This window comes from Papaver somniferum, chromosome 2, assembly GCF_003573695.1.
Source record: "Papaver somniferum cultivar HN1 chromosome 2, ASM357369v1, whole genome shotgun sequence".
In the NCBI taxonomy this organism is placed as follows: domain Eukaryota; kingdom Viridiplantae; phylum Streptophyta; class Magnoliopsida; order Ranunculales; family Papaveraceae; genus Papaver; species Papaver somniferum.
In genome coordinates, this window is record NC_039359.1 from 64,681,031 (window position 1) to 64,693,945 (window position 12,915).

At 38.6% G+C, this 12,915-nt stretch overlaps 1 protein-coding gene across 1 annotated transcript; it reads right to left on the bottom strand.

The window, feature by feature from the left end:
- Positions 1-5,928: 5,928 nt before the first annotated feature.
- Positions 5,929-6,564, bottom strand: LOC113351240. Its single transcript, XM_026595260.1, has one exon. It carries the CDS (start codon positions 6,562-6,564, stop codon positions 5,929-5,931), a length of 636 nt encoding a protein of 211 aa, XP_026451045.1.
- Positions 6,565-12,915: the final 6,351 nt, after the last annotated feature.

Genomic DNA, 12,915 nt, shown 5'->3' on the forward strand with positions numbered 1-12,915 from the left:
GGGAGTAAATCTCTTATTTACTCTTAATCATCTTCTTCTTCCCTCTTTTTACTCTCTTCTTTTTCTCTTCAATTCTTATTTTCCTCTTCTTATGCTCTACTGGTTTGATTGAATTTTTGAGTTGATTATCATCTTTTCTTGTTTCATCGTTCTCACCACTCTTTTATTTCTTCGATTTATCTTGATCACCCTGATCTTGATTTATTTGATTATCTTTGATTATTTTTTCATTATCTCTCATTCCCATTCTAAAGATGCCTCCAGCTGGTTGGAAGAACGAAACAGAATTTAAAAGATTGAAAAAAGAATTTGGTGAAAGAGGCTTCTCACTATCCGTCCCTCTTGGATCAAAACCTTCATCTATGCTCGAACCTGAATGGTTTTCTCTCGAAGAATAGAATGACCAGAAGATTATCATTTCAGTAGGATAGCTTCTCGCTGGTCTTCCTATTCCTCTTTATAATCCTAAGATTTCTCTGTTTTATGAAATTCTATCTGATGCGAGGTTCTCGCGGGGCATTTATCAACTAAACGGTGATTGCATTAGAATAAACACGAAATATGCTCGTCGCGCGGGAGGACTAGAATCTCTTTACCCAGTAGAAGTACGAAAGCCAGAGCATACCCATAAGGAAATCAATCCTTCATATTACACCATTGAGAATTTTTTCAAGAAATATGATATTGTTATCATGAAGAATAAGTCATCTAAGTGGGGTATTCGCTTGTCAAGAAAGGATGGTATCTCGGAGAATAAAAGAATCATGCGGGATGTTGACTTCCATGACTCTACAAATCTCACAGCTCGTAAGTCAAATGATACTCGATGGTTGGATTATCCCATCCTTTTAGTGGGCCCCTACATTACTGGCAGAAGTGGAGATGGCTCAACTCTTCCCTTCCTGTGGGATTACATGCTTTTGACCCATGGGTATTCAGATGGCCTGAAGAAGCTGATGTGGTATGTTATCTTCAACTCCCCCCTTTTATTTTCTTTTAATTCTTTTACCTTTCTCTTACCACTTTCTTTGGTATCAGATTTCCAAACAGTCAAAGAAGGCTAAAAATTTGCCTCACAATAATGAAGTAAGAAATATTCTTTGTTTAATTTTAACAATATTATTGCCTCTGTTTTTTATCTCTCATTATTCGCGCAGGTGGAAGCTGTGGGCGCTAAAGGCAAGGGTAAGGGTAAAATTAGATATAAGAAAACCGCTTCTAAATCCTCTTCCGAGAGTCTGTCTAAGAAGCAGAAGGCATTTTATCCCTCTTCTTCAAGTTCTCACTCTAGCGATGATGATATTCTTCTCACTGAAGACCCCTCAATAACATATTATATGGGGAAACTATCTAGTATCTTCTCTGATTCCATGTCAGCAGTTGGTAATGAAGAACTGACTCGCACCTTTGGAATGCGATGCCCCTTCTTTAGATCATGAATCCCTTCGCGGAGCTGCCTCAGTGTTAAGTCCAAGCTTTCAATTTTCATTTGGCTCTTTGGTAATCTCTACATCTTCGCACTCTCTTTGATGATGCTTTGACTTCTTTGATGATGTTTAATATTCGCCTTATATCTTCGCAGATGGCCCGCATGTCTTATGTTGTTTCTTCAGACGATCAAAGAAGACTTCGCAAGCTTGACGCGAAGAATGCTAAACTTAAAGCTGAGAATTCTTCCAACTCCGACCGTGTTGTCAAGCTCCATGAAAGAAATAATCAACTGATTGGTACACATTTCTTTGCTGCTTTCCCCTTTTGTGTATTGCGTTATTTTCTCCTTCTTTGATTCTATATGTTCGTAGAGCTTTACAATTTAACCGATGAAGCATCTATCCTCCCTGATGATGAGGAGATTCTCCTCAAACACCTTAATTCTTCTTTGAACCGTTTCCCCAATGATGGATAGAGGATCTTAGTCTGGAAGAGTTAAAATCGAAGTATATGGCTCTTAAAAGTGATCATAGATCCATGTTATCCGTGATAGTTTTCAACTTCGTCTTCATAAAGAAAGGAGACAATCCAAATTTTGGAGGCGAAAAAGAACGCACTTATTAGTGAAAAGGATGAGGTTCCTCTCAAGGGTGCTAAAGCTTTAAATAAGTTTCAAGAAACTCTCCTCCAAGTTCAAATTGAGAAAGATCTAGCTTTAAGCGAAAAGAACACACTTATTAAGCAAGAGAACTTGATTCGTTCCCGACTTCTTTTAGAAAGTGATGCTGAATTTGATTGGGCTGCTAGGGTCTTAGATAATGCTAGAAATGATTTAGCTGTGAATGTTATCCTTGAATCTTATCATGCTACATTGGTTAAGGATATTATTTCTAAAAAAGAAGGTTGTTCATTATTCTTTTCTACTTGTTATTTCTTTATAATCATCCTTATGTGGCGCTAACCTTCTGATTTTCTTTTGCATAGGATGAGAAGAAGTATCTTGAGAAAATTGAGAGTCTAGAGGCGAACTTATCCGCTCGTGACTCTAAATACCGCAGACTCAAGAAAAAGCTTACTGTCACCGTTTCCAATAATAGCAAGGATGCTATTCGCATTCGTCATGCGGCAATTAAGAAAATCTGTACCGATAATGGCATTCCTCTATCAAACTATAATCTTGCTGAAGTTTCTCTTAACGAAGAAGACTCTAATATCTCTGATAGAGAAGTAGAATATGAGGAGTATGAGGAAATTGATGAAGAAGGTGGTGGTTCTGAAGCTGATGAGGATAATGCAGGTGATATGGGTGGAAATTAGTTATTTTTCGCTCTTGTAAATTCTTTTTTTCCTTTTTGTATATCAAATACTTCATAATCTTAGAAATTTCTTCTTCAATGTAAACTTTTTAAATATTTGAGGTTCCTTTAATGTAAATTCTCCTTGGATTATATCTGCATAAAAGGAAAAGTACTGTTCTTTCCAACAGTTGAAATCAATCTAATGATAATAACATATATAACAATATTTATTGACAATATAGCATGTGCGTGAGTTTATCATATGGGCGCGAATAACACTCTTTTACATGCTTTCATTCCCAGTCTTGACTCTATTAGTCGCCACAAGATGATTGAGTTATGCAGATATCATCTATGAATTAACATATATAAATGATAATTGATAGATGTAAAATTATCATGTATGTGTGTAACTAACTTGTGGGGTATTTCCTTATGCAGTGATCTATTATGTATTTATTCACACACGCCGATTATATAACTGAATCATGATAATATAATATCCAAATTTCTTTTCCTTACCTTATCTTACCTTACGAATATGTCTTCATTTTCTGCCTCAGATATGTTTTTCTTTGTTATTTTGCTTCTATACATCTACTTATTTCTCCTTGTGATAAATACCCTTTGTCTTTTCCATGTGCGATTATACTCGCAAGCTATTTGCTCTCTTATTATTTCCTGCAAAACAATATTAGTTTCTATTTTATTTTTCTCATGAGATCTTATTTAGCCTTCCTAATTAAAGGTCTTATTTTGCTTGTTATATGACTTTGTTTCTGTGCGACGAGATCGTAGGCGGTCTTTAGATTTTAGTGTAACGACCCATTGATCTCGCCTTATCATATTCTTGTATTATTTCCTCTGCACGTTTTATTGATGCGTTAATACGACGATCCTTAATTCTCCTGTGAGTAAAAAGCCTCATGATATTTGCGTATTTTGACACAATTCAACTCCCTAATGGAGGGTGTCATCCTTATATTCCCCCTAATTTCCCCTTCAAGGAATCTTACTCCTACCAGGTTAGGGTGGGATCCTCCCATCCAGTGATGCAAAAATCAGTTATTTTCGTGGCCTCTTATCCCTCCACCGATATGGCTTGTGGTTACGAGACTGCACCCTAATCAGTTATTTCCAGGGTCGGTGTAGCTTTCAATTGAGTCATGATAACTAGGTTTTACTCAATTATGACGTGCGTTAGGTCTTATCATTTCCTCTTGATGTATGCGAACTACGGTGTACGCCACAACTGGATGCCTAGCCTCCCTAGTTGGAGCCTTTACTTCTGTTGCCTTCTATTAAGGTCTTATTTTTTCCTTTTTCTGTAATAACATTATCATAAAGAAGAAATATTTTTCATTTGCATTCATACTCTTGATTAATACAATGATGAAATCTTCTCTTTTTGCTTATTCGCCTACATTATAACTACTTTTTAAACGATTTCATTTCTGAGATAACTTGCTTGCTTCTTTCGCCTTCTGTGCGTTTTCCAATACATTGATTCGCATATGTTCTACAGCTTCTGATGTGCTATGACCACCGCACGAATCATATTTCTTCAGGTACACCTGGTTCCAGAGTTCATCAGATGTCTTTCCTTCTTTTTCGTCTACACTTCATACATTCCGTTACTAACAACCTTCTTAATCTTATATGGCCCTTCCCACATGTTTTCCATGTTTCCTTTACCATTTTTATGATAATGCGGCTTCTGCTTCAGTACCAATTCACCCTCCTGAAATTCAGTCTTTCTAGTTCGCTTGTTGCATTCATGTGCGGAAAGTACCGCTTCAGCATTATTCTTAATAAGTTCTCCACTTTTAGACACAACATCAACCATTAACCTTTCGCCTCTCTGGATTTCTTGTATCTGCTTCTTCCAATTTCTTCTCTTGCTTTTGCGTTCCTCACATTTGTCAACATCAATTTCCTGGCAAGTTTTACCTTCATTCGGATCTCCTCTTATTACTCCAACACCTTGAGGTAGAGGGAACTTGATACATTGGTGGAAAGTTGAGGCCACTCTTAGAATACCATGTAACGATGGTCTTCCTATCAAAGCATTATAGGGTGATTCTACGTCAACGACGCAAAACACGATTTCTGTTGATATGCTCTTCAGAGGAATTCGCATTGTTATCTATCCCTTTGGCTGTTGGATGTTCCGTTGAAACCATAAATTTTGAAAGTTGATGGAATTAATTCCTCATCTCTACCACCCATAATCTTGTATGTGGATAAAACAGAATATCAACTGAACTGTCAGGATCTATCAGTATTCTATTTATAGCCAATGTATTCGCGTTATCCTCTTCGTCTTCGTCCTCTTTTGCTTTTGGATTGATTTGTAACTTTACCACTAATGGGCTCTCGTGCGGTTCTCCTCCTCCTGGTACTTCCTCTGCGTTAAATAAAATAAGTTGCTTCTACCAATCTTTCAATGGCGATATCTTCGCAAGGTTGAGTATATCTCTTCCATCATTATCTCTTGCATAAACTCGACTTAGGATATTTTCGTGAAAATGTTTTATGCTTTTGAACGAGTGTATTATCGAATTACAATATAAATTCTTTTCCTTCGCTCCTACTTCGATCAAATATGTATTCCTTCCTGTCTCCATACCTTGGGCATTCCCTTCTGGTGGTGGTGGTGGTAGATTCTGTGGTTGCTGCACTAGGAAATGGCTGAGTTTTCCCTGATCAATCATTCTTAGTATGATTTTCTTCACATTTCTACAGTTGCTTGTTGTGTGACCGTGGAAACGGTGATATGCACAGAATTTTCTACTTCTCCTCCCTGGTGGTGGTTCATTTCCCATATTTGGTGACTCAGGAATGTCTTCCATTAAAATTATAGCTTCCCATATTTTGTCTATCGCGGTGTTTAGATGCAGCATCTTTATCTTCTCCCAAACCACTTTGTTACTTCCTGGTCCTTGGTTGTAATATTGTTTTTGCCCTCCATAACCTTCTGGTTGGTTATCAAGACTTTGAATCTTATTATTTCCTCCACGATTGTTGAACTGCTTTTGTTTGTATTTTCTTTCAAATTCTTCTTTATCTTTACTACCCATGGCTACTAGCTTTTGCCCTTCTTCCATTACTTTATTTCCTTGACTCCCTTGGGATGTAATTGCAACAACATTTGTTGTCCTTGGAAGTAAGCTTGAATTCCCATCATTTGCGTTTGTTATCACAACTGGGTAAGACTCCATTTCTCTTTGTTTTCTTCAACAGCTATGTATTCTTCTTGGAAATTGCACAACTCCGCCATGGTTATTGTATCTTTTGTCCTGAAGATCTGTATATACAATAAATCTGTAGGAAAAAGTGCATTGATAAAATCTAGTATAAGGTTTCGCTCATCTACTCGTCCAACCATTTCACTGCACATGCTCCTCCAATGCATTGTTAAACTGCGTAAGCTCTCATTGATCCTTCTGTGTAAGCTGAACACCTTTTCAATCCCTGGGCGTAACATGTTATTGCTGATGTACTGTCCTAGGAAGATGTTTTGTAAATGATGAAATGATCTAATGGTTCCCACTGGCAGTCCTTCAAACCATTGCAAAGATTCTCCTGTTAGACTCGTCGGGAAATACTTACATACCACCGCGTCGTTTTCCTCCCACTGTAATAAGGATCGACTATATGCCCTAATATGATGTATTGCGCATGTGCTTCCATCAAATATGTTAGTGAATACAGGTAGGTTACATTTAGGTGGTACTCTTGCGAGTTGTATCCGTCTTGCGAATGGTGTTTTCCCCGATTCTTCTATTGCTTCATCCAACTGTCGCCTACCACCATCTCTTCGCGTCTTCATCATTTCTCTCACCTCTGCCAACTCTCTAAGGATTTCTCACTCATGGTTTGGTTTATGTCTTGCCGCATGGGTCTCTTTAATCTTGCTTGCCTTATTCTGTTTTCATGGTTATTTTGACGCACATCCTCTTGTATCTTTCTTGCTTCAGCCTCTTCTCTCCATCTCTTGCGTCTTTCTCTTTCATCCCTTGCACGCTCCAGTGCGGTATTGTTTCTTTCAGCTTACTCTTCACGTTTGTATTGATTTCTCAACATTTCTCTACCTTGCAATATAATTATTCCTTGTTCTTCATCCTCTTCACTATCGTGATCATGATGTGTGCGATGGCGTTCTCCTGTGTTTTCACGTCTATTGCCTCTTTGACCTTCTTGCATGCGATATTGTTCGCGCTGCTGTACGTATCGGTCATCTGCTGGTTGTTGCTCTATGCGTCGTTCATCGCGTTGATCCTGTAAGTTATCATCTATCTGAAAGTTTCCAACAATGTTGTCTAGAGGTTTTTCTCGCCTGATATCTCTTCGACTGGATTGGCTACGTCTTGACGAGCTCCTGCTTTTACTTGACCTTGAGATTGCACGTGTGGTGCTTCTTGATCTCTGCTCTTGTAATCTTATATTCTCTTCTCTCAACTCATTATTCTGACACATCAAATTCGCACGTTCTTCATCTTCTCGCCTTCTTTATGCAACCAACCTTTGTCGAAGTTCCTTGATTGTCATGTTCTCTTCATTTCCTTTTATTAATCTTGCGTCTCCAGTTCTTTGTTCATCTTCTTCTGTTGAATCTGTATGTGCGGTATGAACACTTACTCTATCGTAATCGATAGTGTATTCTGCTCTGGTTCACGCTGAGGCTGAGTTTGGACTTGGTTTCCTTGATTGTTTTTTTCTCTCATCCTTGATTATTCAACAATTCAGTTCTTCTTCTTCCAGCGACTCTTCTGCTCCTCCTGATTGTTGCCACTTTTTCTGTTGTAGATTCTTGTCTTGGCATCTTTACTTTCTTGCAACAATATAGGAAGAATTGTTCTTTGAAGAACTGAAAACTCAAACGATGAAGATAATTTTTCTGAGATTGTAACTTTTTATTGAAATTTTTAGATCTAAACTTCTAATGACGAAAAACTATGAAAAATTTGAAGCTTGTTTTTCAAGTAGATTCACCAACAGGGTATATCATTCCGAGCTGTTTTCTAGCGCCAAAATGTATTTGCAGGAAATCCTACAACCGCACCCTTAAAATAATCTATAGAACAATCTAAGTAATCATCATAATGATCACAAGAACATTCATTAAGATCTTCAAATTGGATACAAAGTAATAAGAAATCCCTAACTTGCTCTCCAAATAATCTTTCTTTCTCCTAAATTTCTTGTCTAAGCTCTCAAAAAGATCTCTCGCTAATACAAGGTCGCTCGGCTCCTTATATAGGAGTTTACATAGTGGATGACAGCTAATAAAGCCCTTATTTTCGGATCTGGCGTGCGTCATTAACGCATGCTTACATTGACTCTTCTCGCACGTACTCTTAACACCGCATAGCTCTTCACACTTCACTCGTGATTAAGCTGACTTCATCTGGTGCGTCATTATGGATAGGTTGTATGCAGTTGTCTTCGCTCGGTCTTGATGATCATCATTTCGCATACTTGATTGGTGTGCGGTATTTTGTATCCACTGGAAGTGAAACCCGTTTTTCTCTGAGGGGATTACATACAAAATATCTAGTTGAGGTTGATGCTAGCAGCACCAAACCATTACTTGAACCCATAACATCCAAATTTTTTATCCTTTTCGAGTAACTGTGGTGTTAAAAACTTAAAGGATAACCCATTATGAGTCGATATAAATTGTGAATGTACTGCAAGAGACGTGTTCCAGAGACAAATGTAAACTAGAGCCCATGGGAGAGACTTGGCGCAAGTGTGGTGTTTGATCCACTTGTTAATGAAATGTGGGTTAGATAGCAGTGCAAACCATACCTTTGAAACACACTTGAATTTGAAGATCGAAGTTAGAGGGAGATAAAGAAAGATTTCTAACAAGATGTCTTCTCCTATATCGGTAGTTCTGCAACCTTGATAAGTTGATGGAAATTCACCTAATCTCCAAGGCAATTAATCGGCTGATGGTAATTCACTCGATCTCCAAGGCAATGAACTAGAGAAAGAAGAAGGGGCGCACACCTTCATCTTTCTCATCATCTTGAGAGCGAAGCAAAATCTAAAAAAGAATCCTATAAGAAGGTTGGAAACTTAAAGAATAAACAATAAGCAAAATCAAAGTTTAAATAATTTACAAACACTGCACGCTTCTTTTAAGGTGGCCGCCTCACCACGCCTGAAATCTCAAGTCCCCGATTTACTAATAAATTGCTATATATATGTGTACCTATATTCGGTAAGCACGTAGTCTAGTAACTGTGCATTCACAGCCTTGATACCTATAGATAGTAGTGGAATGTGAAGGGTGAAACTTTAGATCAGTATTTTTGGGGGGTTTGGGAGGTGGGTTGAAGGGCTTAGGTTGTTCACGATGGAGATGGAGTGGTCGTTACAAGGGAAACTTTAGGAAAGTATATTTTGCTCATACATACCACTTCTCAAGATTGCACGCAGATACGTTGTTTTTTTTTCTGTCCAAATTATAAGTGGTTTCCTATTTGAGAGACGAATTAAATATAGTATATATAAATAAGTTGGTCACATTCCTTATCTCATCATTCATCACCTCGCTAGTTAGTTTTTATTCTTGCTTTGTTCCCTCTTCTTTCTCCTACTTTTTGTCTAGTTTTTAAGCTTATCTTGCTTCGTAGAAAATTTGGTGGCGCTAACGAGTTTCAAACTCGGAACCACGAGTTTAACGCTTATAAAAATTACAGACATTTGTTAATCTTTCTTCTAATTAAGATGCCATTATCGGGCCTCTACCCTTGCATGGATGTGCGCGATAGAAGGGTAGCAGATCCTTCTACCATGACTAAAGTTTTCATTGAGGTCCAAGTTCGAGAAAAGCAGGTTTATCGCACCAGGAGTGGTATAATTCTGAACCACCTTCACGTGTCATCCCCGCTTGAAGCCAGACCACCTAACAAATATCTATCATCATGGAGATTGTTTCCCGATCGACTTTGAAAATCTACTTGCCCAGGATGTCTTCCTCCATTGTTGTGATGCCAACTCTCTTTTTTCTATGCGCATCAGCGAAAACTTCCACTCTGCTCTCAGGTTTGTGAATTTCTTTAAACGCCGAGTATCATCATTTTGCAAGAGAATTGCAGGAAAACTTGTTGAGACTAAGCCGAAATCAGCGACTATTGTTACATGTATTACTACTGTACGTGTATTTGATTTGGACGATGATTCTGAAGGGGAGCATTCATAAAAGGTTGCGGTGAAAGTTGTATTACAAGGAAAAAAAACCTTTATTTGGCCACCCGTCTCCCCAAAACAGTTTTTCTGTTCAGTTCTGTTTATGGGAGTTTCGCATTCAGAGATTTCGTTGAGTTTTATGGAGAAACTTGCGCAACTTGTTTGGATGAGTTAACGAAGGACAGTGACATTATCAAGATATGCTGCGGACATGCATTTCACTCTAGATGTCTGATACCTTGGTTCAACAAAGTTGGTACTTGCCCACTATGTCGCCATAGACTGAAGAATATAGAACGGCAGACAAATTCCAGCACATATTGCTTGCACACCGTAAGTTTGGGTACGTAGAAGCTGTCAACTACACCATGATCGGGACGCTATCAACCAGGAGGCTCTAGATGGCAAATAAATGTTGTGTTTATGATGGTATTAAACTAAAACTTGCAGTTGTCGTAACACTGTGTTTTACGAAGAATAAATTGTTCAGACTCTAAAACTGGGTATGCCAAGATCTTTCGATATACTATAAACAATGTGAACTCTTGCGGAATTTTGTGAATTTCTAGTAGGATTATAATATGAGACTATAATTAGGAGATATATTTTAGTTTATTTTGAGTTATATTAGGAATTGGATGTCTTGAGAACGAAGTCTTGTGATTTTATAAATAGCTTGAAGAATTAATGAGAACGATACACCGAATTATTATCAATGTAGTCTTCTATTGCTTCCGCGCGTTTATGCTCTCCTCTCTCTTGCTCGATCCTTAACACGGTGAGAGGGAGAGAGAAGAGGCTGAAATATTTTCATAAGTTTTGGTAGAGAAATCAAAGAAAAAGAACAAGAAGAAGAAGAAAAAAAAAGAAAAATTGTCGATGATGTTCATCTGAAAGGGTAAGGAGGGTGAGCAAATCGATTCTGCTTCCCTGGTTAGTGATTGAATTGTGAAGAAGGCGTAAAGTATTTTACTGCTCCGTGACTTGTTGCCTGTGAAGTTTTGTTCATGTGTTGAATCTAAGAAAGATGGGTTGCGCAAAGTTTTGATAAAGTTGCATTTGGTTTTGCTAGAAAGAAGACGTATGTTGATGCTCCAAGACCTGTTGCAGGCGTTGTTGCTGTTTTCAGAGGAAGGAAAATGCTGTCATGAAATCAAGGTTACTGTTTTATGATCCGTTGGATGTCGAGCAGTGTTCGTGTTGGGTTCGTGTGAGTCCCTGAGGAAAAGGGCTTTGAGTAAGGTCAAGAGTTTAAAATATATATATATATATTAGGGTTTCGAACGATTTGTGATGACACCCGAGATAAGGAAATCCCGGGAAGGGAGAAGGACGAGAGAAAAAACTTGGCTGCTGATGGAAGGTACTCGAGCTTGGCAGTGACGATGATGATATGTTGCTATTGTTAAAAGATGAAGATGGAAGAAGCTCGTGGTCGGAGACTGGTATAGGATGTTAGTACTGGAAACGAAAGAAATCACACATAGATAAAACTTCTCAATGGAAGAGTATGATTATTCAAAGTCTGCCTTTTTTCCTTACAGACGAGGCCATATATAGGCCTTATGACAATTAATACTAATGCAAATATCTTTTAAGATTAATGAAAATAAAGAGGAAATCCTAAACAAATATGATATCATGCCAATTCTGCAAGATATCTCTTATTTCCTAACAAAAATAACAAAAAGGAAAATATTCCTGCATGGCTAACGAATATTCTTTCGTCGCTCTCTTTCTTCCAAGTAGGATTCTGCCATATCTTGCACTACATCATTCTCCCCGGGAAAGAGGAAATTCGCCCTCGAATTAGGCAGGTTAGGAAGATCATCATCGGACAAGTCGCCGTGGTAGGGAATTAGATGACGAACATTGAACACATCAGCCGTATGAATATGACTTGGGAGCTTCAGACGGTAGGCATTGGGGTTGAGTTTTTCAATAATTTCAAATAGACCAATCTTGCGAGGACCCAACTTGTTGTATGTACCCGCCGAAAAACGTTCCTTAATAAGCACAGCCCAAACGAAATCACCTACCTCATATTCAACATGACGACGATGCTTATCAGCGGACGTTTTATATTTGGCAGAAGAAACTACCAAATTTTGAGCAGCAATGTCATGTATTTGTTGAAGATTCTTCACTAAAGCATCTGCAGTGGTATGCACACGTTGTAGGTCGGGAACCGGTGCTAGGTCGAGTGAAGAACGAGGGTTAAACCCACAGACCACCTGAAAAGGACTAAACCCTGTGCTCATATGAATTGTTCTATTGAAAGCGAATTCAGCTTGAAACAGATGTTGATCCCATTGCTTAGTGTGAGACCCAACCAAACTACGAAGTAAATTCCCAAGAGAACGGTTCACTACCTCTGTCTGCCCATCCGTTTGTGGGTGATAAGCGCTGCTAAATTTCAGCTCCGTACGTAACAATTTCCAAAGACATTTCCAAAAATGACTAAGGAATTTGGAATCACGGTCTGATACGATGGATTCCGGAAGACCATGCAGACGGTACACATTTGTGAAAAATAATAGCGCCACATTAACCGCGTCCGTAGTCTTCTTGCAAGCTACAAAATGTGACATCTTAGAAAATCTGTCAACTATAAAAAAAAACAGAATCCATCCCCTGTTGTATGCACGTCAAACCGAAAACAAAGTTCATACTAATATCAGTGCATGGCTTCGAAAGAATTGGTAACGGCATATACAGACCCGCATTCGTAGCTGACCTTTTAGAGACCTGACAGACGTGACAACGGGAGACAAATCGTTGCACCTCCTTAAACAGACGCGGCCAAAAATAGGATGAAGAGATCAGCTGGAATGTTTTGTCACGACCAAAGTGACCTTCGTTATGCATCTCCTGGATGATCTTCAATCGCCAGCTACAGGCTGGGATGCACAGCCGAGTGCCTTTGAAGAGAAATCCGTCCAGCAAGGAGAATTGTGCACTGTTGCCTGCACGTACAGCTTCC